Genomic DNA, 27838 nt, shown 5'->3' with positions numbered 1-27838 from the left:
CAACAAAAGTCCATATTTCATTCTTTCTCATTGCCAAGTGGTATTCCATTGTATATATAAACCACAACTTCTTTATCCATTCATCAGTTGATGGACATTTAGGCTCTTTTCATAATTTGGCTATTGTTGAAAGTGCTGCTATAAACATTGGGGTACAAGTGCTCCTATGCATCAGTACTCCTTGTATCCCTTGGGTAAATTCCTAGCAGTGCTATTGCTGGGTCATAGGGTAGGTCTATTTTTAATTTTTTGAGGAACCTCCACACTGTTTTCCAGAGCAGCTGCACCAGTTTGCATTCCCACCAATAGTGCAAGAGGGAGATTTATATCTTGAACACTTGGCATCAAGCCTTGCAAGTAGGAGACAGACAAGATGTATTGAAAGTGGGTGATGAAGCAGGAAGCATCTAGGTGCAGTCCCATTTCTGCCTGACACTCATGAGAAGAGCCTTGAACTTTCCTCTAACTCTTTGGACCTGCAATTCTTTCTTAGTCTCCTCAGGGTTAAAACTCTGCCTTCCCTGATTAAGTTTTGATTCAGCATCCTCCTTGGCCTACTTCTTGTTCTTCTGGTGTGCTACTTTGGTTTCAGAACCTTTCCCCTCACTCTGGTACCTTGAAACCTAATCTCTGATGAAGGTCATGGTTGCTGCTCAGTCATGGCCAAGATTTCAGCAGGCTTGTCCACTATAGGCAAGGAGCCAGGAGCAGGGTACTGTTTTGAAGAGGAAAAGTGATATGAAAAATAGTAATAGAAACTAGCCTACTAGAGACTTGGACAGCAGGAAATCTAGGCAGGAATTTCCTGTGTACTATAGGAAAATGTATGTCCTAAAAAACAAACAAAACTTATCCCTGGATTGAAAGCATCAGTATGTGCCTGAGATGTTTTGTAAGATATACATGTCAATTGGTGTGTGAGTATTTGTATGTGTGTGTGTGTGAGACAGACAGACAGACACACACACATACATACACACTTTTCCATGGAATATTCTTATTCTTATATACTTGTCTGGAGAAGAGCAGTGATGTCCAGGAAGAGGAGAATGGTGGACTATGAAAAACCTGAATCAAAATACCACCACACAGCAGCCTGATTACCCTGCACCAGTTAGTAAATGTATTCTGAACATGGTGACAACGGTGAAATGGGTCTTTGGATTCAGCGATCACAAAGTCACTTCTTACATTAACACCATTGCACCAACCATTCTTGCTACTGTCTCTCAACATCCACAGGTCCCTCAGGATTCTGCTGCCCCTGGGAGTCAGCCTTGGGTGGACTGGAGCTCTTCAGGCACTAGGAATGAGGTGTGTGTATGTGAAAGAAACTCATGGGGAATTTATTACTGTTAACTTTTATTACTGTTAACAAAAGCTTCAGTTCTGAAGAACTCCCTCTCCCCAGTGCCCACCCACTCTGCCAGCCTGACTCTCTCTCACGCTTCAGATGGGTGAGAGCCAGGAGAGACTGTCAAGTAATTTTTACCTCCTGCTGAGCTAGTGACGGACTCAGTACAAATAGCTAATTTATAACTGTTAACAATTGACCCTTAACCAAGGGTCAATTGTGATAATGAAATATTCTTAGCTCTTGTTATGGGCTGAATTATGTCAGCCCCAAAATTCATATATTGAAGGTCTAGCCCCCCAGTACTTCCCATCAGTACTTCCAAAATCCTGATGACAGGATCTTTAAAGAGGTAATTACAGTTATGGCGGGCCCTAATCCAATCTGACTCGTGTCTTTCTAAGAAGAGAAGATTAAGACACAAACATGTACAGAAGGAAGAGCATGAGAAGACACAGGAAGACCCCCCACCTGCAGGCCAAGGAGAGATGCCTTAGAAGAAATCAACTCTGCCCATACCTTGATCTTGGACTTCTAACCTCCAGAACTATGAGGAGATAAATTTCTGTTGCTTTAGCCCCTCTTCTGTGGTACTTTGTCATGGAGGCCCTAGCAAACCAATACAGTTCTCAAATGAAAAGGAGCCTCTCTTTCTTCTTGGCCTCTAAGGCACAGCCACATGGGCACATTCACCCTACAGTTCTGCACAAATGGAATTGCCCCAAGAGTGCAAGACACATACTGCTTCTGAGCAGCTATTTTCTCCTTCCTGAACGCGTCCCCTTGTGGTCAGTGATGGCACTATCTTGCATTTTACTGCACCTTCCACTAAGGGGGCCTCTGGCGAATATAAAAATATCCTCCTTTTGGAGACAGCAGAGCCTCTTTTAAATTTCTCACTTAGCTTTAAATCATACCTGTAGTTCTGCAGTGTTGTTGAGACATTGGGGACAGGTGAGGACGGTGTGGGGGTGGGGGTGGTGAGAGGTGGGGTGGAAAACTGTGGAATTCAATGCAATCTCAATACAAATGGGCCAAACCATCGCAGGGATGGAACTAAACAGGAACCAGAAATTACAGTTCTGTTCAATTCAGTCACTTCAGCATGAAGACAGAACTATTTTTTTCCGTGCTTGAGATTCGAGTTTATTTTGATTTAATCTTGTCACCCTCTGCAGGCTCAGTCTTGGCTCCCGTTTTTTTTAGGAAAGGTAGTTGGAGGGTGAGATGGGGGATGGGGTCAGAGGGCAGGAAAAGGCAAGGCAAGCAGGCAGGGCAGACGGAGAATGACTAGGGTCCTAAAGCTGAACACTCTCATCCAGGGGTTGGGCTTAACCTTTAAACTCGAGCAGGCAGGCCCCTGCCCAGCTTTCCTTATCAGCCTCCTTAAAGGCTAATTACTGCTGAATGGGTTCGTGAGGTTGGAAAAATTTCAAAGAATTTTTGAATACATCTCTACAGTTCTCTTCTCTTTAACAATAGGATCTATCAAACAGCGAGGGGAAGGCTCTGTTTAAAAGCACCGACAGGGGATCAGAAGAATGTGTTTGATTGCTAAAGTGACTAATTTATTTTTACACAGTGTTAATGATGCTACAATAACCAATATCTATAGCCTGGTTTTGACAGTTTACTGCACGGGTTCTCATTGTTTAAAAAAAGAAGAAAAGGGGGAAAAAAAAGAAAGTACGAAAGAAAGAGAGTGTTTTATTTTGCTACATTTCCATTTGTTAACAAAACTCCTCATAAGCAAAACCAGAGGTCATTAGCAAACAACCAAAACATGCCTGTCTCCAGAAGAATACAACTCCCTTCATCATTTAAAATAGAGCTCTGCCGAAAACCCAAATCATGACAAATCCTTAACATGAAAAATTCAGTGCAGACTTGAAACCACCTGACTTTACTTTGGGTTTGTGTTCCTTAAAATTACCTAGAAAATACCATAATCTTCTCTTCGTGGGGCTGGATGGGGGCCAGGGCCCTGGCTCCAGAGGCAAAGGGCAAAACTAAAAATCATGTCTGAACAGACAGCTCCACCCTCTCTCCCAAGTCCACTTGGCCCCGTGACAAAAAGCGAGGTCTAAAGCACATTCATCCACGGCCTGGGTTTTTGGCCAAAACTCAAGACTCTTATGGGACAAACAAAAATGAAATCCAAAATGTTATCACCCTCGCCTTTAGAAGTCAAATGGGCTTAAATGATCACACCGCATACGGTGAGTAGTTCACATCTGCAGGGTGATAGGGAACAACAGAGCCATGTTAACATGTAGCTTTGTTTAGAAGGATCCTTAGCTGAGAGTTTAAATTCCAAATAAGTTTGATATTGTGTGTGTGTACATATGTGTGCATGCGTGTGTGTGTGTGAGAGAGAGAGAGAGATTTCCACACCAAACGAAACGCTCTGAGAGTGAAAGGTAGAAGGCAGGCACTGGGGACTCCACTGTGGGGGCCTGTTTGCTTGGCACCCCCAGACCATGGCTAAGCCTCTCTATGCCCTTCATTCTCCTTCACCGAAAGCTTCAGTTCTGAAGAACTCCCTCTCCCCAGTGCCCACCCACTCTGCCAGCCTGACTCTCTCTCACGCTTCAGATGGGTGAGAGCCAGGAGAGACTGTCAAGTAATTTTTACCTCCTGCTGAGCTAGTGACAGACTCAGTACAAATAGCTACATTGAGAAAGCACCTCCACGCCACAGATCGCAGGGCCAGTTCTCTAACAAGGCAGTCCCGGACTATGATACCACCATCTGGTCCCACTGGGGCAGATCAGTGCTGAAATGGTAAGGCCAGGCTTTCCAAATATGCTTTCCCCTCGTCCCCTAATCAAAACCCTGTGCTCTAGCCAGCCGTCTGCGTTCACAATCTCCTCTGCACTCTGAAAACCTTCTGGCCTTCAAAGCTTTGTTCGTGCTGCTTTCTACCCTTGGAGAATATACTACCCTCTCTCCTCACACATTGTCCAATCCTGTGGTCCCAATCAAGCCCTGCCTAACCCACATTTCCCCCTCAAATACCCACACAGGCACAGAGATGTCTCCGTCCCCCAGGCCCCAGACATTGTTTTCTGACTTCTTTTTAGGCACTGTGTCTGGGGCTGCCTTGGAGTCTGTCTTATGCAGTTATATTTAAATATATTCTTACTTCATTCCTAAATTGTTGTTTAGTTTTCCATGTAGAGTGAGGTTTTTTTTTTTCCTTAAGACTTCATTATTCAGAGCAGTTTTATATTCATAGCAAAATTCAGCAGAGAGTACAGAGGTTCATTTCCCACATATCCACACCCTTCACCAGAGCGGTATATTTTTACAAGTGCCGAATCTATATTGATACATCATTATCACTCAAAGCCCATAGATTACATTAGGGCTCACTCTTGGTCAGATACATTGTATGGGTTGGGACAAAGGTGTAATGACATATATTTATCACTGTACAAGGCAGTTTCATGGCCCTAAAATGCCTCTGTTAGGGCAAGGTTTTTCAAACAATTCTGGAGGGCTGGGGGTTTAATTCTTGGGGGGAGGGAGATTCTAGGAGTTCTCTGGGAGAAATATTAATTTTATATTTTCCTTTAGGGAAGAGCCAAGAGATTACGTTAACCTGCTTCGGATCAGCCAGATGCTGCTTCCTTGTAGATGTGCGTGTCAGGGTCAGGCCTGCGGGAGTGTTTCGGTTCAGTCATGGCAGCCTCGGGAGGGGAAACACTGAGGAACCGTGAATAGAAAATGACCCATTCGTCACTCTTGGAGTCATCTCACAGCAGTGAAGACACAGTCACTGTATCACCACTTCACTTTCAGAGGAACCTGATGTGTCACACAAAGTTAATGTGGTTCATGTAAGTGATTATTTTGGGGGGTAAATTTAATTTGTAATTTTGGGGGAGCCATAAAATTATTTAAAAGTTATAAGCTATGGCTGATATATATTTTAAAACCCTGGGTGTCTTCTCATTTCTCTTTAGAATAGAATCCAAGCTCCTCCTTAGGCCGCAAGGCCATGTGTTACTTGACCTCTGATTGCCGTCTCAACCTCCTCTCCTGCCATTCTAGTTTTGCTGAAAACATGGAGGCCTTTGTCTCGTTCCTCATACAAAACAGGTCAAGCTTTCTCCTTTCTTCTCAGCCATTTACATTTGTTCCCTTCACCTACACTAGCCTCCTTCCCCTCACCTTCACAGAGCAAACTCTTTTTCATCACTCATGTCTCTCAGGTGTCCCCTCCTTGGAGAAGACTGCCTCAGTCATCCATCTAAAGTAGCTGTCCCTGGGGCACCTGTGTGGCTCAGTTGGTTAAGCAGACAACTCTTGATATTGGCTCAGGTCCCGATCTCACGGTCGTGAGATTGAGACCTGCATCATGCTCTGTGCTGAGTGTGAAGCTGCTTGGGATTCTCTGTCTCCTCTCTCTCTTTGCCTGTTCCCCACTCGTACTCTCTCTCTCTCTCTCTCTCTGTCTCTCAAAATAAAGAAATAAGCATTTAAAATAGCTGTCCCTAATGTTCTGTCACTCTCTACCCCAACCCTGCTTCATCAGCTTCCTAACGCCTACCACTATCTGAAATTTATTACGTGTAGATAGTCCTTATTTATGCATGGATTCTGTATTTTAGGATTTGCCTACTCTCTGGGATTTATTTGTAAGCCCCAAATCAGTGTTTTGAAGTCATTCATGGACAAGAGCAGAGAGGAGAAAAATTTGAGTCACCTGACATGCACATTCTCAGCTAAGGCTGAATAAAACAATGCTCTGCCTTGTTTCAATTCCCATACCATAAACGAATGTCCTTTGTGTAGTTTATTTGGTGCCATGATTTTTCATTTTTGTAGTGTTGTTGTTGTTGTTGTTGTTGATTTCACTGTTTAAAATGGCCCCCAAGCCGGTGCTAAGTATTGTCCAGTGCTCCTAAGCACAAGAAGATTGATGTGCCTTACTGACAAAATATGTATTAGATAAGTTTCCCTTAGACATGAGCCCTTGGCTAGAATTCATCGCTAACGAATCAACAATACATATTTCATAAGGTGTCTTTCAACAAAAATACACTTAAAACAAGATCATGTATTGATTGGCTGATGAAAATGTGGTGACCAGAGGCTCTCAGGAACCTTATCCTGTATTTCCCCTAGAAGCAATGGTTATGTGATTATCAATTCATTATGGCAACTTTACAGAACACAACTGCCATGAATAACAATCGGTTATGTTTGTTTCTTTCAATGTGAACGTTTTTTCTTCCCATCCAGAATGAACATGCCTGTGAAGTCAAGCACTTTGTCTATCTTTGTTACTTTGTTATTTTGTTCATTGCCTGGGCCACAGTAAGTCCTCAGTAGTTATGTATTAAATGAATAAATACAAGGTGTGTATACCTTATTCTCTGTTTATATGCATTTGAATTGTAAGAAAATAATTTATATAATAATAATAAGGTAATGCTGGAAGTTTTTTCTTTAAAGAAATTCTATTCTTTACTCAAGTTTGAGTAACAAAATGTATACTATGCATCCATTCGTAGCAGGAAACATGTCTCTTTTCTACTCTTGTGGAAGTCCTTGGCAGGAGGTTGAACACATATTAACTCCTTCTTGACTGTTGGTTTAATGAATGAATAATCAATCAAATATACTATTCCTTTGATTAGAAGGATAGAGAAGGCAAAATTTGCCTTTACTTAATGGAAGAATCTTAATTGTTATCATGGGAGTGAGAACACAAGCCACAGACTGAGAGAGGATATTTACAAAAGACACATTTGATAAAGGACTGTTATCCAAAATATACAAAGAACTCTCAAAACTCAACAATAAAAAACAACTTGATTTAAAAGTGGGTCAAGACTTAACAGACGCCTCACCAAAGAAGATACACAGATGACAAATAAGCATATGAAAAAATGTTCCATATCATGTCACCAGGGAAACACAAATAAAAATGTCAATGACATACCACTCACACACCTATCAGAAGGGCCCAAATCCAGAACACTGGCAACACTACATGCTGGTGTGGATATGGAGCAACAGGAACTCTCATTCACTGCTGGTAATAATGCAAAACACTACAGCCATTTGGGAAGACAGCTTGGAAGTTTCTCACGAAACTAAACATACTCTTACCGTAGAATCCAGCAATTACTCATCGATATTTACCCAAACGAGTTGAAAACTTATGTCCACACAAAAGCCTGCACCCAGATATTTATAGCAGATTTATGCATAATTGTCAAAATTTGGAAGCAACTAACGTGTCTTTCAGTAGTAAAAAAAAAAATATCCTATGTCATATGAAGACAATGGAATATTATTCAGCACTAAAAAGGAATGAGCTATCAAGCCATGGAAAGACACGGAAGAACCTTAAATGCATATCACTAAGTGAAAAAACCCAATTTAAAAAGGCTATCTACTCTAGAATTTCAATTATATAACATTCTGGAAAAGGCAAAACTTATAGAGACAGTAAAAAGGTCAGTGGTTGCCAAAAGGCAGGGATAAGGATGAATAGGCAGAGCACAGAGGATTTTTAGGGCAGTGAAAATATTCTGTGTGATAATATAAGGATGAATATATGTCAACCTACATTTGTCCAAACCCACAGAATCTACAACACTAAGAGCAAACCTTAATGTAAACTATGAACTTCAGGTGATTGTTAAAAGAAATTGCACTGTTATTATATTCTTACATGTTTTGCAGTGACAATGTGTAGATCGGTATGTATACATTTATGTGTTCATATGGCTGTACAGTTGGTTGGACAGAAGGGGGAAAAGATCAGTGGAGTGGAAGGATACATGGAGAATGCAGTTTTCAGAAATATCAATAAAGAAAGAACAGTGGTGTCTTTGTAGGTCTGTAGGATGCAATTGTATTTCAGTCACGGGGGAGCCTGAATGAGGATTGAAATAAATTTGCAATAAATATAAAACTTCAGAGTTTATTCTATTGTTAATCAGCAATATAACTGTTACTGGATTAATTTAATTTGTATGTAATTGGTTAAGGAGATAATCAGCCTACATTAGATGTTAACCATTTACTACTCTGACTGAAAGCAATGGAGAATACAGAATAGATATGAAATATGGCCACCGACCTCCAGAAAGCTCATAGTTCAGTGGAAAGAGGGAAACAATTAACAAATAAATACAACAAAAGACATTTACATTGTATTTGAGTGCTCAGGTTTTTGGTGTTGATTAAAGTTATGATAAGAATAGTTTCATGACCATAGAGTGATGCATTATTAAACCAGAAAAAATGGTTAAAGTTATTCAAGCATCTGAGTCCACTACTAAATGGCAAATAAAAATATTAAATGTTAAAACTGTTTTTTGTTTGTTTGTTTGGTTTTTAAAACACTGATTTCTGACTGACTCCATTATGATCCATGTGAGACAGAAAGAGAATGGGACTAAAAGGATATCTGAATCACTCCTCTCAGGACATTGGTTTTCTTTTTGAGAAAATTTGGGAATTAAACAGGGGATCTGTAGACTTCTCCTCAGGTCTGATACCTATGACTTAAACCAGATTTTCTCGTTGCCTTTCTTTCTGATTTCCATACATGGACTTTGATTCTATGAAGGACATGAAGTCTGTTTATTTTAAGTGGTGTATTTATTTAATCATGATTCTATGTGGTACTGGCATCGGACCTGACTTCACAGAAAGCTCTTTCCATGGCTTTCAGAGTCTCGTCACACACCTCCATCTCCAAATACTGTTTCTAAACACTTAATTCTTCCTATACTTCAGTCTCTCTCTATTTTCTCTCTAGATATATTCAAATTCATTAATCACTTCCATCCTTACTAGATTTGTTTTTATTTTTGTTTTTTTTTGTGTGTGTTTTTTGCTTACTTGTTTGACATTATTACTGGAAACACAAATTGGAAAGATTGTGTTTAGAACTTTTGAGACTAATGGTTAGATGTTTGTCCAAAAGGGTAGAAAACCATGAAATGCAGGTTGAGGTGTTTGAAATGATTAGGAAAGCAAGTAGGGCCATGTCAGTCAGAGTTTCCAGAGCTATGTTCCAAGGAATACTGTTCTCTCAGTATGCTTGGGCAAAAATGAGTCCCATATCCAGATAAATTTGGGGATCTCTGCATGCCATATATCCAGCCCATTTCTGAAGAATAAGTTAAAAAGACCTCCCTGCTAAAGATATTCGTTCACTTTAACTCTTTCAGTATCTTTTAAAATCAAGGAACTCTTTCTCCCACCATTAAAAAAAATTCCTGTTTATGTTCCACAAAATACAAACACTGTTTCATGTTGTACTAAAAGGAGATGGTAGAATGAAAGGTTATAGGAAGATTACCTAGGAGGATTATGTAGGAAGAATGAACATGGAGAGACACCAACCTCAGAGACATTGGTATTAATTTTGTCACAACCTTGACATGGTCATTCCCTGCTCTTAAGGAACTATTTTTCCAAACAGACAGACTTTCTGAAGGGATGGTGGGGGGCATTGTTAGAAAAGAGCATGGCTGTTCTAATTCATTACAGATGTAGATTAACACAAAATACTGTAGAAAGAAGAAACAAGATCATACACACACACATACTCAATAGATATTTCACATTTCATTTTGATGGTGCATTTTGATAGATTGCTATATTAAAGAAATTGTCTTAATAGCAAAAGAATTAAAATCTCAGTTCATTTACAGATCTTTGTTAAAGGAGGGCAATTAAAGGAGAGAAAAATCAAACCAATCAGGCATAAATTAAATTTCGTAAGTGGGTAGAAGCCAAGAGCCTCAAGCATAACCTTCCTGGATTGGTGACCCATTACACCTCTTAATGTAGCTGGGTCTGGCAGAGTTGTAAAGGGGAAATCTGGTTTAAAAGTTAAGTTTTTAATCATTAAGGAAGGTCCTAAGTGAGGAGGAAACTGACAACTTATAAGAGACTTCTTCTTACTTTTGACTTGGGCTTAGTTCAAGCCAATGAACCAGGGGACAGGAGAGAACACTATTTCACTCTACCGCCAATTCCACAACATTCCTCTCCAGAAACTTCCACAGAGCTGGTGAGTTTCCAGTAGTAAACACTGAGGTCTGTTTCCCCAGAATTTATGGGAGGGCCTTTTACTCTCCTTTGGAAGAGAAAATAAGAGTTTTCAAAGATTAAGTATATTTATTTTTCCTCTACAAAACTTTTATTTATTCTTTACAAAGTACTAGAAGAATGAGAACTTTCTCCCAATTTTTATTGTCCTAAATTGATAAAGTAGTAATTTGTCCTAAATGGTCCAATTCTACTCGTTCCATACTGAGTATAACCTTGGCAAACTAAAACATATCAGACACAGGATAGAGATGGACAAAGTAATATCCTCTCCAAAAAAAAACTGTGCAAATTGTACTAAACAGTCAACAAAGTTAAAGAAATAAGTAGAAATTGTAAAAGTAATTGGCATTAGAATATGCTAAGAAAAAATCCTTACACGTACTTTCTTTAGACCTGGGACAAATGACAGTTTCTCCATCTTCTTGTCCTGCCATATTTAAATCCTCTTTGAGAAGTCAGGACATGATGGGGCAGGGACAGGTATGTAAAAACTAATGGGCTCCGGGTGAGAATTGGAAGCACCAGTGACACAAGTTTCTTGAAACTGGGAAAGATGAGGAAGAGAACATACCTTTGGCTCAAAAACATAAAAATAATTATAAGTTGATAAAAAGAAAAGCCCAATTGCAGATACACTGTAAGAATAAGTAGGGGCGCCTGGATGGCTCAGTCGGTTAAGCGCTGACTTGGGCTCAGGTCATGATCTCACGGTTTGTGGGTTCAAGTCCTGAATAGGACTCTGTGCTGACAGCTCAGAGCCTGGAGCCTGCTTCCTATCCTGTGTCTCCTCTTTCTGCCCCTCCCCCACTCACGCTCTGTCTGTCTCTCAAAAATAAAATAAACATTTAAAAAAATTTTTTTAAAAACAATGGAAGAACAAGTAAACATAAAGCTGGCAGAAAGTTCAGATGAGACAATTTTGCAGCAATCCATTCAAGATGGGGTCCCAGGGCAGCGTATTTACAAAAATACACCTAAAATTATGTGACAGCACTAGTACAATGCCAGTCATGTGGAAGTGTTCAGTTGAATGCAGCTTCTATTATTATGATTATTATCATCATTATAATCTTTATCATCATGATTGGGCTTCATCTGCATATTTACTATTTATTTATTTATTTATTTATTTATTTATTTTTGAGAGAGAAAGAGCATGAGTGGGAGAGGGGCAGAGAGAGAGAGGGAGACAGAGCCTTCTGAAGCCGGCTCTGTGCTGACAGCAGACAGCCCGATATAAGGCTCGAACTCATGAACCATGAGATCATGACCTGAGCTGAAGTTGGATGTTCAAGGGACTAAGCCACCCAGATGCCTATCATCTGCATATTTAAGTGTAGTGGTGAATTGGGAAGGAAGCCTCATGAAGGGTTGCAAAGGGTCAATCAAGATGCTCCTATTGAATATGGTAGAATTGGAAGAGTGTTCATTAATGCTCCAATTAAGCAATGTTGGGATAGGAGGGGCTAATGGATGTGTGGAGGAGTTAAGGTGGAACCTACATATTGCTGGTAATCTGATGAAGCAGTCATCACATGTAGCACATTATGCTAATGCTGTGGGTCAGAGTCCTGAGGGGAAGCTGACATGTCTTCAGTGCTTAGTCTCATTCTACATGACATTATGCAACAGGCCATGAGGCCCCATTTACCATGAGTTATGGTTCTTATCATCTTCAGAGCAAAGTCTATCCTCCAGCATGGCATCACAGACTGTCTTCCATCATCTGGTCCCTTTTTGTCCCCAGAGGCACCCTTTTATTATTCCCTTCTAGTCACCTTGCACCGCTGCTCCAGCCCAACTAAACCAGTTTAATATCTAAATATCAACAAAAACTATATTTAATAGTAATAACTATATTGCTACTTCTTTCAATAGTACTTACTACTCTCTGCCTGGCATTGTTTTGAGAGCTTTATATAGACTTAACTCATTCAAGCTTCCCAAGTCCCCTATGAGACAGGCAGTATTGTAATTGCCATTGTATAGATGAATAAACAGCAGCACACAGAGGCAGAGTAACTTTCCTAAAGTCACACAAGTAGGGTGTCAATTATCCCATGCTTTGGTTTTTGGATATTCACTTCCTTTTACTTGAACGTTTTTCCCTGTTCTCCCTTGACCTAAATCCTTCAAACCTCAGTTTGGATATCACCTACTTTGAGAAGGTTCTTTAGCACATTTCCTTCTCTATCCTTTCCCCACCAGCTTCAGTTTGAGTTAAGAATTTTTCTTATAAGCTATGATTTAGAGAGAGTCGAGCCCCCTTCTTTCGGGGGAGGGGGAGTCATATTCCACAAAGGACAGACTTTCCCAGGGGTATCTTTAGAAAGCATTCCTGCATGCACCTGGGCACCTGCATGCACTGAAAAGGGATCGTCAGCCTGTTGAGGAACCTCTTCCCTTGCTCACTTGGGTAAATACCCTCTTGAGTGCAAGACATGGCTAAGGACACATATTCTGGTTGCCCAGCTCTTCAGATCATTCTCACAAATTAATTGGAATCCTACTCATCTACTTTGTAAGAAAAATATTTAAGAGGCCACTCTGCTCCTGGATGGTTGCCTTAGATTTTTTTCCCCCAAAATTATATTTCTTGAATATTTCCTAGGAGGATTTTTAAAGCTTAACCTCAGTTTTCTAATTATTATATTTCTAAATTATGACTATGAATTTTACTGCTCAAAACCACTGCTAACTAAATATTTGTTACAGTATGTCTTTAATATACATCTCTTAAAAACCCAGGGATTATTCATCCATGTATTAATTCAGTGATTTATTAAGTGCTTACCAGGTGCCAAGCAGTATGCCAGGTACTGGGGATACAGACAAAATAATATGAGCCTACTTTCAGGGAGCTCATGGTCTTACAGGGAGAGGATAGAAATTCTACATACACCAAATGTGATTCAGTGACAAGACAAAGCTATTTTTATTATTGCAGTATGTGTAATAACATTTTGTGTATTTAACATTTATTATAATACATAATCATCTTTGGTGAATTCATTTTAAAGGGAAAAAACAATGTTTTTCTTAAAAAAATTTTTTTTTCAACGTTTATTTATTTTTGGGACAGAGAGAGACAGAGCATGAACGGGGGAGGGGCAGAGAGAGAGGGAGACACAGAATCGGAAACAGGCTCCAGGCTCTGAGCCATCAGCCCAGAGCCTGACACGGGGCTCGAACTCCTGGACTGCGAGATGGTGACCTGGCTGAAGTCGGACGCTTAACCGACTGCGCCACCCAGGCACCCCCAATGTTTTTCTTTAAAAACAAAATTTTTCCAATTTCTTTTATTCATAAAAAATTGAAATTATCATTCCTTCCTAGTAGCTAAGATGGAAAAAAAATCAGGTAAGATTGTCATCTTGTATTTAAACTCTGGCAGAGGATGTCATTGTGAAATAGGTAATATTTATTGATTTCACAGTAGTTGCTTGGCAATTGAAGATTATCTTTCTAATTTGTGCAAAGTCATCATCCTTCAGGCACTTGGAAAATCTGGTTCTTAGATACTCCGTTTCATTAAAAGATTAGAGAGAGGACAGAGAGGACTGAGATTAGGTTAATTGTACAGTGTCAAGACACATTTGAGAGAAGTCCATGATTTCCATCAGTCAAATGTGTGACGTGAAAGGTTCTTGGATAACAGCATCCCAGGGTGCTGTCCGGAAGCCACATCCAATGCCAACACATGGGTTAAGTCAGACTGTATACCTGACCAGTCAACAGAAAAGAATTGAATTTTAGGGCCCAAAGTTTTAACACAGAAAGGATTCAGAAGCTATGATCCATACAAGCAGAAGAAATTCAAATTCTTTGAAGACTAAAGGAATAGACTGAGCTGGCCAATACACAAACAGTATCAAGAACCTAAATCCTTACGAAGCTGTACCAGGACCAAAATAAATATTAACTCAATATTTAATTGGAGCCCAATGAAACTTTCCAAACTGGATGCAATGATAAAAAGTCCAAAGACTCATAACTTGTCTAGCCACTAAGCTAAACTACAGTACAGGAAAAAAATTACCCAAAACCTCAGCAAACAGAAAAGCTGAGTGGAATAATGAATGTTTTAATCCAGCCAAGAGTTCATACTTCATTTCTAAGTATCAACTCCAGTATTTCTTGATGGACGGGAAATGTAATGGGCTAAGATATAGTAAAAGGTAAGAGTTGGTACTCAATTGAATTTATTCAGGCAATGCATTTCTTGTTATTATTTTTAAAAGAATCATCAAAGATAGACTTTTAAGTATGCAGCTTTTTACTACTCTCTTAAAAACAGCCTCACTGATATATTAAAGAAGGATGCTCCAAGGGACTATTCAACATTACTGAAACAGCAAAGTCATGAAAGGAAATGAAAATGGCAAAATGCCCACAGATCAGGCAAGAAGGAGGTCAGGGCAATTTTTGAAGGAGGAGGTTTAGTGGTGATTATGGAGATAAAGAGGTTGTAGGAGGTAAAACTGCAGTTTGGTGGGAAAAGGCAGAAGATAAACAGGATGGGAAAGAGGCAGCAAGGTCAAGAGTGGGTGTCTGTGCTTTGTTGTGTTTTCAAAAAGTTAGAGGGAAGGGCAAGTTGGGCATATGGGGAAGAGAGACAGATGATGCTTATTGTGGGACTTCACATGGGAAGATCTCCCACGAGAAACTTCCATGTGGACAGGTAGAGAATTCACACTCTCTGTAACTTCCATGCTCTACCCGCACACACCCGTTAGGACATGTCTGATTGTTTGTTCTACCTATTGAGGTTCATTTGGACCCTCTCATATACTGCCTCTATGATAACCAACCATAACAATACTATTTTTTTAAGTTGATTTATTTATTTTGAGATAGAAAGAAAAAAATAGAGTGTAAATAGGGGAGGGACAGAGAAAGAAGGTGAGAGAGAATCCCAAGCAGGCTCTGCAATGACAGCGCAGAGCCCGTCTTGGGGCTCAATCCCAGGAGATCATGACCTGAGCCTAAATCAAGAGTTGGAAGCTTAACCGACTGAACCACTCAGGCATCCCAACAGCACTATTTTCTACACATGGTTATATTTTTACTCTTTATCCACTACAGCAAGGGTCATTCTTTCTTTCCCTTGCATGGAGTTAAAATACAGTATGTTGATAATCACAGTGATGAACAAAGCTCTCTCACTATCAAAAATGGTTGTGCTACTATGCTTAAAAAAAAAAAAAGTACACCATTAATTATTTTGCCTTAGTTTCTGACAAAAAAAAAAAAAGAAAGAAAAGAAAAGAAAAGAAAGAAAGAGCGAGCCTCTGTCACTACTTATTCTTTCTTACTAAGTTAACTCTGATAATGAAACCAGAAAGAATCGTGTTAAAATTTTAAGGTTCTGTAACACCATTAGGTAGGTTAATTTTCCACCTACAGCCAATGCAGTTAGTTAGTGTTCATGGACTAAACCACTCTTTTGGGAACTGCTCAGAAGCCCAAATGTCCCCAAAATATACAGTATTATGTCTTTCCTTTAGCCTTTCCCAGTTCATAAATTCAACCTGTACGATCTTCATGGGAAATTTAAATGAAACCATATATAAAGTTCACAGTAATATTAATTTTTCAAATCACAAAGAGGATTGGCAATGACTAGCATTTTCTCCAAATAAGCTTTTCCATTAAACTACAGTATTTCTGAAATCCTAGGTACAGAAATTTTATGTTTTGGTCTTGATCTTTGAAGTCATAGCTTCTCTCTGTCTAAAAATGTGTGAAGTGCTACTGTCTCTTTGGCAATCACATTACTTATGCAGAGTGAGTGGATATGGACTTTGCTGCAAGCCTCAAGATTGCATGCATTTTGCTCAGTGTGCTAATTGCAGTGTGACGTTCTCCCCTGGAATACAGATGTTCTGTCCTAATATTTTATATTTGTGTTAGAAATGTGAATTCTTGGTAGTAGAATATATGAAATGCATGTGTGGGGGTGCCTGGGTGGTTCAGTCGGTTAGGTGTCTGACTCTTGACTTTGGCTCAGGTCATGATTTTGCAGTTTTATGAGTTCAAGCCTCGTGTCAGGCTCTGCACCAGGAGCACAGAGCCTGCTTGGGATTCTCTCTCTCTCTCTCTCTCTCTCTCTCTCTCTCTCCCTCCCTCCCTCCCCAGCTCATTCTCTTTCTCTCTGTCAAATTAAATAAATAAACTAAAAAAAAGCTTTTTGGGGGGTTATCTTTGAGCTATGCTTATTTTTACACACAAAGTATTATATTGCAGCTACTTTTAAAATTTTACTCCTGACTGGTTCAAAGTCTTATTTCTTAGCATCAACTCTTTCTACCATCTGAAGGATTCTTTTTTATGTTATTCAATTTGCAACTTGCTATGTTCTGAATGTTTGTGTTCTCTCCAAAATTCATATGTTGAAATCCTAATCTCCAATGTGATGGTATTAGAAGGTAGGGAACTTTGGGATATACTGAAGCCATAAGGGTGGTACCTCATGAGCAGGATTGGTGCCCTTATAAAAGAGACCCCACCGTGCTCCCTAGCCCCTCTGCCATTTGAGGATACACAAGGAAGTGCTGTCCGTGAACCAGGAAGAGGGACTTCACTGGAACATGACCATGCTGGCATCTTGATCCTGGGATTCCCAGCCTCCAGAACTGACTGAAATATATTCCTGTTGTTTAGAAACTGCCCAGCCTGGGTATTTGGTTATAGCTGTCCAAAAGGACTGGGACATAATTTTAAGTGTGAGGGGATCACTAACTTGATTATCAGTGACCAAAACCTTCTTCACCTTTGTTTAAATGATCAAATGACTCCAAGTTGCACAATGAGTTTAAAATAAAGATTACCAAGTTAACCATTATTGTCAGAAGCATCCCAGAAATAATTACCCATCTGATTTTTGTCTCTGTTCTCCACCTATCTGAAAATTCTCATTGTCAATAAGAATGGAAAAAAAAAAACCTCAAAGCCTTGATATCCAGTATTTTCTTTCTTTCTTTTTTTAATTTCCAGTATTTTCAGAACAGTGTTAATATTTTCACTTTGCCCTTTATATGAAGACTGAAAGTTTCAGTAAGTCTTGCAAAAGCGACTAGTAATTTTAGATGTTGCTACCATTTCCTTTAAATTTTACACATGTTTAGATTAAGAAGAGGAAAAGGACTCTAGCAGGTGTTGCCAAGAGTATAAAGTGTAACCATTGCTCCTAGGACTTCATCACAAGAGGTTATGATTAATTTGGTGTTTCAAATATATTCATAGTACAAATCTCTGACCAGAACAAGAAGGGTGTTAATTGTACCAGGAAACCTGATTTGGGGAGTGGGACAATGATTTTCATTCTCCTCCCTGCCTCCTGAACTAGCGCCCCAGTTTCCTAACACAACCCTGAGGAGAAAGGACCCCTCAAAATAAACGAACTGTCCCACCAGCTCTGTAGGATGGGAGTTTCAGACCGAAATTCACATTGGATTAGAGCATGGCTCTTCAAATTCTGGCAGCATGGGGATCACTTGGAGGCTTATTAAAACACAGATTGCTGGCTCCTTCTGTGCATGTCTCTAGACATGCAGAATGTCTGGGGTGGGGGAGCATTAGACATCACCTATGAAATTCATCTTTGATATTTGGCCCCAGCTGGTCCTCAAATTGGTACCATTCAGACATCTTCTGGAGGCAGGGGGCTGTCCCTTCTCTTACATGACCTGCAGCTCCCCTCCTCTCCCTACCGTATCCCACTTCCCATAGTCATCAGTGGATGAGCACACCTCTGACCTCACCAGAGAACAGGGACCTTCTCTCTCTGCTCTGCCTTCCACTTGCATTCAGCTAAACCCATCCAATCTTTCTCCAGCCTCAGCAGTGTCCTGCCTCTACTCCCCTCCCCAACCCCACACTGGCACCTGATATCATCCTTCTCAATTTTCAGTCTACTCACTATCAATCTGCACTTTTCACTGGCTCCTCCATAAGATAAAAACAGAGAGGAAGACAACCATAAAAGACTGTTAATGATAGAGAACAAACTGAGGGTTGATGTGGGAGGGGGGAGGGGGCATGGGCTAGAGGGATGATGGGTATTAAGGAGGGCACTTGTTGGGATGAGCACTGGGTGATGAGTCACTAAATTCTACTCCTGAAATTGATACTACACTATATGTTAACTAACTTGAATTTAAATAAAATCTTGGGGGCACCTGGGTGGCTCAGTTGTTTAAGCATCTGACTTCGGCTCAAGTCATGATCTCAGTTTGTGAGTTTGAGCCCCTCATCAGGCTCTCTGACGCTAGCATGGAGCCCCCTTCAGATCCTCTGTCCCCTCTCCCTCTGCGTGTCCCTTGCTAGTTCTCTCTCTCTCTCTCTGTCAGCATAAATAAATAAAATCTTGGGAGAAAAAAAAAACATAATAACCAAGTCCTTCGTGGGCGTGGCTTTTCCTGCTAGCCACCACTCTGTCTCCTTCAGTTCTGGCCCCTAGTCTGAAAGAGTGATCTTTGTTTTCTTGTCTCCTGTCTGCTCTTCTTGTTCTGCAACCAGCCTCAGTCTGTCTTGAGGTCAATGTCACCTTCTTCTTGTCTTTTCCATCCATGTATTCCTTCTCTTCCTGAAGCAGTTGTGGTTCCCACGTTGCACCCTCTCTTCTTCAATTGACATTTTCTTCTTAATTTTCTCTTGGAATCAATGACTGACTATAGGTTGATCACTGCCATATCTAGATTTTTTTAAAAACGTAAGCTCTATGCCTAATGTGGGTCTTGAACTCACAACCCTGAGATCAAAGCAGATTTTTACCTACACTCTTAACCCTGAGTTCCGGTATTTTCCATTATCTTTTAGGAATTTCCAGGTGCCTCAGCTGGAGCATGCCCCAGACTGCTAATTTTCTGCCCCCCAGCGTAAGCCTGCTCTTCCTCTATTTTCTATCTCATGTCACTGGCACCATCAGTCTTCTACTCAGATGCCTAAGGCAGAAATATCAGAATCATCATTGACTCTGCTCTCAAATCCAGTCACTTGGTCACATCTGCTTGCTTCTTTCTCTTAGACTTGTGTTCTCCACAAACTCACCATTGCTGCCACTGCCAAAATTCTGACTTTCACCTGGATGGTCAAACTAGCCTTAAAACTGGATGTCCTGTCTCTGGGCTTAGCATGCTGGTGTGGAAAAGATCACAGCTTTGGGGGTCACACTCATTTGGGTTTGAATACCCCAGGCTCTCATTGAGCACACCAGGGATGTTATTTCAACTCTCTTATGTCTATTTCTTCTTCTACAAAATGGAGTAATGCAACTACTCATGAGTTTACTGTGAGGAATTAATGGACTATATATTGCATGTAGTATATTTAGCATAATGCCTGGCATACTGTATGACCTCAGTAAATGGTGTTCTTGCTCCACCACCCCCAGTTCCTGCAAATTCATCTTCCATAGAAAACTCCCTAGAATTAAGTTTTGATTAATTTGGTCCTAAAATGACTTGCCATAATTTATAAAATAAAAATAAATCTACACAACCAAGTATAAACCTATCTTTCCAGTTCATCGCATGTATTTCCTGAGTGGATCCCTACCTTTTAACCATTCAGATGAAAATGGCTTCTTGTTGATTCAGCTGCTAGAATGCAGCCTTGTCCTCTGTTTGCCAGGTAAAGTGTCCTAACAAAGTTTCTGCTTCAATGTGAAGCCTCCCCTGACTGTGGTTTAATGATGAAATCTGGTGTGATGGGGAGGTGGAGGGTGGGCAATGCAATGTACTTTAATCTTTTCTTCTTGCTTGCTGTCCTCACTAGAATTTGCAAAAATTAGCATTCTGTTCAGAATTCCAGGCTCCTTTTTTTTTGTATCTCCCCTCCCTATTTTTGCTAAATTCTCATAGCATTGTCTAGAAATCTCTGTTAGTACTTGTTTTACCTGCACCAACCACTCAGTGCTCTCCCCCTTTCTAGATGTTTCCACCATGCTCTCCATGTCTCCCATTCCATGATGAGCTCACTTGCCTCCATCTTCAGGCTTTTCATGGAAAGCTCCCTCTGCTTCCTGTCTCAGGGGAACCTCCCTCCCCGCTTCTCTCATAAGCTCACCACCGCCCCTGCTGTGTCCTCCAGGAGAAAGTGTTCATTACTAGATATTCTATTTCAGAAGAGGAAGAGGGTCAGCTTCTTATTTGCTCTCCAGGGTGTAGATGTCCTATAAAAAGTCCTGCTTCTTTTAAGCTCAGGCCATTCTCTGTATCATCCTTACCTTTTCTGATCTCTCTTCCTAATTCACAGGTGACTTTAGCATGGGGCTCGCTATGTACTTTTCTATCCCAGTCAGATCCCCTCAGCTCCAATGAACTTCACGTCTGCTTGACTTCAGTTACAATATGACCACACCCTGGAGCTATTGCTTTGTTTTGTTTTGTTTTTACCACTTGGAATTATTTCAGCCGTTCATTACTAAATCCAAACATCCCACTTTTTAACAATTATCTCTTATTTTACTAATTCTCTTACTCAATTCCTTCCTTCATACCTATTCTTTGATCTTCTAGGGGCTTCCGACCCCTTGCTCTTTTACCTTCTCCTGTTTTCATTTCCCTTCAGCTCCAGAGCATAGAATCCTTAGCCTCTAACATCACACATGCTCTTGTCCTTATTTCCAATCTCATGTTCTATTGTCTCGCCATCGCACTCTGGGAAAGCTTTGGCCCTGGATCCAACTAAGTGTCCCCCTCATCCATATCCATATCTCTGCTGCTAATCTCTCTTGGAGGAAGTCGGCCCTGAAGATCGATGCCACTATAATTAGAATGACACCTCCCAGAGTCCATCTTTGCTTCCTTAATCAGCTCTTCCTCTTCTCTCCCATGGCCAGCTGCAACCTGCTCCCTTCAGCACCTCGGCTTCCCACTCAGCAGACTACCTTACATCCTGCTTCACTGAGAAAACCCAGAAGGGTTCCCTCTGCTTTTGTTCATCACACCTACGCACTTGCGTATTCACACCCTTCCTTTCCTGTTCCTTTGTTACAACAGATGACATGCCACTGCCCAAATATCAATATTACCCGTTGCCCATGCTATGCATCTCATTTACCCCAACACCTTAGGGCCCTTTCTCCGTTTTACACTTGCAGGTTTTCTACTCTTTTTCTTTGCTGGCTATTCTACAACAGCAACATCCTCAAGCGTCTCTGTGATCTTTAAAAAAAAAAAAAGAATAGACAAAAGGAAAACTCTCTCTCTACCTCCCATCTTCCTCTCCTCATAGCCAAACTTCTCGAGTTTTCTTCAATGCTTCCTTCCTTCTCACTCACTCCTTAACTCCTTGTTATTCATGTACCATCCTCAACATGCCAGTGGAACTGTACTTGCCATGGGCACAGTGAGGCTGCCAAATACAATGGATGCATTTTAGTCTTGACAATACTTCCATGAAGTATTTGTTACTGTTGGTCATTCCTTCTCTTTTATTTTTTTTTTAGTTTTTTACTATAGAAAATTTTAAATGCATTCAGAAATAGAAGAATATCAATATCCAGCTACAACACTTATCAATATGTCGCAATTTTATTCATCTATATCCACATGCTCTCCCTTCCCAACTGATTATTTTGAAGCAAATTTCTTACATCATGTGATTTCTTTTGTAAGATTTCAGTGTGCATCTCTAAAAGGTAAAAACACTTAAGATGATCAAAATATAATTATCACATCTAAAAATAATAATCCATAAATATCATCAAATGTTATAGTCAATTTTCCCATTTTCCTGATAACCTTCCACTTTTTTCAAAGGGTTGCTTGTCTGGATCAAGATCTATACAGGATTAGTATTTTAAGATTGGTTGAAACGTCTCAAGTATTGTTTGGTTCTATTTTGTTTTGATACATAGTTTCCACCTCCATTTCTTTTATTTTCTTTGAAAAAAAGGTTTTCAAAGAAAATGTTGCAGAAAGGAGATCAGCTGTCCCATAGATTTCTCCACAGCCTTGATTTGACTGATTCCATCTCTGTAGTATTATTTAGTATTTAGCTTATTTATCTCCAATTGCTTCTAAATTTAGAGATCTGGTGGATCGATAGGATTTGAATTTTATTTGGGGGACAAACCTACTTCAAAAGAAGTATTCTATACTTCCATAACTGTGAAAGTTGTTTCTATTTTTATAATGTTATCAGCAATAATCATTACCTAAATCATTAGAGGTTCCAGAGTGGTGATAAGCAAATCTTATCTTCCTCTATTAGCTGGAATATTTCTAGAACATAACTTTATCAATTGTTTAGTAGCCCTGACATACAAATCATATAGAAAAGACAGAATAAATGTTTAAATCTTTCAGAATAAATAATTGATTCTTTCTTTAATTTCCAAAATATTGAATTTGTTCCCCTAAAATTCTCCAAATATGACTAATGAGGTTTTTTCCCCCTTTTTTCAGTATTATTATGAACTCATGAATCTATTACCCTTATTGATATTCTTTGGACAGCAGAAGCTTATTCAAATTGGCTGCTAAGACCTTTGACAAGAAACATGCAGTGTTTGGTAGCTTCCTTGATTTCTATTATGATGAAATATTCCAGCTTCATTTTATACATTTCCTGCTCCAGATCTAGAATCAGTAATTTCTTTTAGAATCTCTGGTTTCTTTTAGTGAAACTGGTATTTAGAGAGCACAATCTGGACACCAGGAGTCTCATTGCTATTGAATTGCTCATTGTTTCTGGACCTTTTTGGTAAATAGAGCTTTGAATATGTATTTTTTAGATTTAAAGGTTTTTTTTTAAACATTTATTTATTTTTGAGACAGAGAGAGAGCATGAACAGGGGAGGGTCAGAGAAAGAGAGAGACACAGGATCTGAAACAGGCTCCAGGCTCTGAGCTGTCAGCACAGAGCCCGACACGGGGCTCAAACCCACAGACTGTGAGATCATGACCTGAGCTGAAGTCAGACGCTCAACCGACTGAGCCACCCAGGTGCCCCTATATTTTTTAGATTTAAAGGTAACATACACCACAAGTTTTTACTGATGCATACAACCTGTCTTCAGGATTACTACAGAGATTTTACTCAATTCATGCATTTGTATCTTCTTTCAACCCAGCTGATATCACTTTTCAATGACACAAATGCAGCCATTTCATTTATCTCATGATACAAATACAATGGTATGAGAGTAAAGTAACAATACAACCACCAGCAATGTGAGTATGAAAAGTAGTTAAAAATTTTCATCGAGTTCCTGCTATCTTTAAAATATATCCTTTTCGGGCTGTAGAGTCAAAATACAGGATTTTAAAGTCACTTTGAATCATTCCATACTATAAGGGTTTGCTTCCCATTTGAACCACAGTAAGGGTGATTCATTTCATGTTACTTCACATTTTTTAGGAAACACTTTTAAAATTTATTTCATTTTGTAATTATTAAAAATATTTACATTGTTCCCAAACCAAAAGTACACAGTATTTAAAAAAAAAAAAAAAGTATAGCTATTCTCTTTGTTTCTTTCAGCCTCCTGCCTCCCTATGAGTAATAATTTTGTGTATATATGTCTATCATTCCAACATCTTAAACATGTATAAATATTAAACAATGACAATGTACTATTTATACTTTTCTCCACCTTACTTTTCTCATTTAAAAATACATCCTAGGCACCACTCCATACTAGTATGAAGAAACCTTCTGCATTTCTTCCTCTCCTTGAATGGTTCTCTCTTGTGTGGATGTTCACTACTTTTGATTTGTCCTGAGCCCTACTGACGGACTCTTGGGTCCTTTCCAGTCTTTTGCTATTCAAAGTAGCCTTTCAATGAATCTCCTTCTGCAGATGTCTTTTCTTATTTTTGCTAGTATACCTTTGGCATAGATTCCTAGAAGCAGGAATTGCTCTAACAATGAGCAAATATGCATGGTGAATTATTTTTTACATATTACCAAATTCTTCTCTCCAGTGTTGTGCCATTTTCCATTTGCACCAGCAATGTATGAGAATGGCTGGTTCTTTCTGTCTTATCACAGATTATATTGCTTTTGAATTTTTGTCAGTATGATAGCTGAAAAGAAGTTTCTCAACTTGGTTTTAATTGAATTTCTCTTATAGGTGAGTTGTTTTTCTTACAGTTGAGGCCAATTATGTCCTCTTCTTCTCCATTAATACCCCAAAGTTATAATTTTTCCCCCTATTTCTTGGGTTGGTGCTCTTTTAAAAATTTTTCTTTTTTAACGTTCATTTATTTTTTGAGGGACAGAGCATGAGCAGGGGAGGGGCAGACAGAGAGGGAGTCACAGATTCCAAAGCAGGCTCCCGGCTCTGAGCTGTCAGCATAGAGCCCAGTGCGGGGCTCGAACTCATGAAATGCAAGATCATGACCTGAGGTGAAGTCAGATGTTTGACTGAGCAACCCAGGTGCCCCAAGGGTTGGTGTTATTTTAATCTTCTTTTCTAGTTCTTAAACAGTCCTGTTTTTCTGGATCTGCTCTTCACATTTATTTTTTTTAAGTTTATTTAAATGATTTACTTTGAGAGTAAAAGAGAGAGGGAGAGAGCATGAGCATGCAAGTGGGGGGAGAGGCAGAGAGAGATAATCCCAAGAAGGCTCTGCACTTCAGCATGGAGCCCTATGCTCCATGCCCTATGCAGGGCTCAAACCCACAAACCATGAGATCATGACCTGAGCCAAAGTCAAGAGTCAGATGCTTAACTGACTGAGTCACCCAGGCTCCCTGTTACTCTTAACATTTCTTTTAAAATACACTCCTTGGACTATAATAATGATTGCTATTCTTTTTTTTTTTTTAACGTTTATTTATTTTTGAAAGACAGAGAGTACACCTGCACAAGCAGAGGAGGGGCAGAGAGAGAGGGAGACAGAGGATCTGAAGTGGGCTCTCTGTCCCAATGCAGGGCTTGAACTCACAAACCCTGGAATCATGACTGAGCCGGTCAGATGCCTAACTGATTGAGCCACCCAGGTGCTCTGTGATTGCTATTCTGACTGCTACTAAGTACGTACCCGCAGCCGAGAGGTCTCCCTCTGCTTCCGTCCCACATATCAAACCGTCTGATGGAGATCATGAATCGTGCCGCCCAGGCACCTTAAATTTAACCCGCACAATGCTCTTTGCCGACGCGCCCTTCCTCTAATGTCTCCATGCAGTGAATGTCTTGATAGATGAGCACAGATTGCTAGTTGCTCTAGCCATAACTTGGGTTTTTTCCTGATGACTCCCTCTCTCACCATCTTTGTATCAGATCAGTCACCAATTTCTGTTGCCTGTACCTTATAAACAGTTCTCAAATCCATCTGTTTCCTTCCACCCCAAACTACTGGTTTATGCTGCTTTCATTTATTCCCTGGACTACTGCGCCGTTCTTTTAGATGGTCGTTCCTTTCTTGGCTATCAAACATGGTCAGAATTGCCTTTGAAAGCACAACTAATACAGTGCCATTTGCCAGCTTAAAAGCCACCAAGGGCTCAAAAAACAAACAAACAAAAAACCCAAACCCCCAAACCAAAACACAAAGTCTCAAGTCATATTTCCATAAGTACATATGCATGTAAGTCAGTGCTTACAGAATCCACACTAAACTGCTACAAGAGCGTCACCTCTGGGGAGAGGGCTCAGATGGTAGCACAGGAGGGGATGTTGTGGGCAGGATTAGTGTTAGCAAAGAAGGATTTCCATTTTATTATTATTTGAACTGTTGGGATTTTTCCCATTTAGAATGCTTTCAAGTATTACTTATATATTTTAAAATAAATAAAATGGATGGAGAAACTGAGCTTTTAGCTCTGAGGCAGACTGCGCTCACCAGCAGGCTGTGAACAATAAAATTGTCCTCTTTGCCTATGTGTTACCTGAGATCTTAAATCAGGGTATTCTTACCTTTGTGGTCCACAGTTTGACGGTCCAGTCAAATGATGACGTGACAAACAGGTGTGAAAAGTCAATTGGGCCCACAGCCATGTGGCAGTTAATTCCAGTCACTGGCCCTTGGTGACCTTCAAAGACCTCACCAATACCTGCTTTGCTGCACGAAGACCACACATGAATAGAATTTCAGTGACCTCTGCAAAGCAGCGATTAGTTAAAAAAAAAAAAAAAAACCAAACTTGTCTCTGCATGATTACTTCTCTGTAATTTAGAAGAACAACCATAAACCACCAAAAATGAAACCACTTTCACAGTTATCTTGAGAGAAGTAAAATTCTAGACTACTTTTAATGATTAAAAAATAATATGGAGCAATATAATCTTTTTAACCTTCACAATTTAGTATCAAATTTTGGCATTTAAAATTCCTTTTTTAGAAGTTTCTCAAATCCTATCATCGTTGGTATAGCACATCAATGGAAAACATACATACTTTTTTATCTCAGAAGCTTTCATATTTATTTAATAAGACTCTTATGATGACATTGGGCACACATTCCATTTTAACTCCTTTGGGAACCCCATTGGCTACAAAACTCCACATATCCTTGTATACTTGCATTTATCTTTTCAAGGGAATTTCTTAAATAAAGTTGACTATCTGAAAAGGTGCTATTTTGTGGAACCCCTTGCCCACCACAATATGATATGCAAAACTTCAATGTGATACTTAGAAAATAATGTTTTTGCTAAAAGAAGTTTTCAAGTCTATGAAATATAACTTCTATAAGGGCTGGTGCCTGTTTTTTCTTGTTGCCAAGTGTTTGGCATATAGTATGTGCTCAATAAATATTTGTTGAAAGAAACCACAAAGGAAAATAGACAAACATAGGCCTTCCCTCCCCACCCACCAAAAAAAAAAAAGAAGCACACTTGAGAAGTAGTGATACACATTTTGAAAGTTATCCGAGGACATATGTCGCTTATTTAACTAAGCTGGGATTATTTCCAGCCCTGTTATCACACAGTAGTCTGCACATAATCATACCCACTTAAAAAATATACCAGAAATTCTGGATTTTAAAAATCCATGTGCATGAGGTTATAAATATGACAAATACTTAGGGATTGTGGAATCTAAATATTATGTCAAGAAGAGCGAAATGAATTAAGTTATTAAAACATTTGCGTTTCTGGAACACCAATAAATGTCAGTGTGCTCGGCAAAATCTGAAATCATGAGAAAATGCTACAGTGCATGTTCCATGTAACAGGCACTCAAAAATTATTCCCAGTGAAACTGCTAACAGCAGTTCCACACGTGATCATTTAAACTGTTCTAAAGAACACGAGGAACTGATCTTTGAAGTGGCCCCTGGTGAGACTCCACTTGCTCTTAACAGCATCCTGAAAGAGTTTATAGGGTGCAAAATGAGGACCTTATTTAATTTATGGAAGTGGATTTTCACCTTCTCTATGTTAGTTGAAATATAGAAATCTCCCACCACTTCCCCGTAGCCCTATGTGACCCATTT

General features: G+C 39.7%; 1 protein-coding gene across 3 annotated transcripts in view; it reads right to left on the bottom strand.

Annotated features, from left to right (window-relative positions):
- The window catches only part of DYNC1I1 (dynein cytoplasmic 1 intermediate chain 1), a 313654-nt gene that overhangs the window by 34784 nt on the left and 251032 nt on the right, over positions 1–27838 (bottom strand). For all 3 annotated transcript variants that reach the window (XM_047847119.1, XM_047847137.1, XM_047847127.1), the window contains one exon: positions 26316–26460. In XM_047847119.1, the coding sequence (XP_047703075.1) occupies positions 26316–26460 (145 nt within the window). The remainder of the gene's footprint in view (positions 1–26315; positions 26461–27838) is intronic.

The sequence above is a fragment of the Prionailurus viverrinus genome, chromosome A2, assembly GCF_022837055.1.
Source record: "Prionailurus viverrinus isolate Anna chromosome A2, UM_Priviv_1.0, whole genome shotgun sequence".
NCBI classification, from domain to species: Eukaryota; Metazoa; Chordata; class Mammalia; order Carnivora; family Felidae; genus Prionailurus; species Prionailurus viverrinus.
This window is presented reverse-complemented; position numbering and strand designations above follow the sequence as displayed.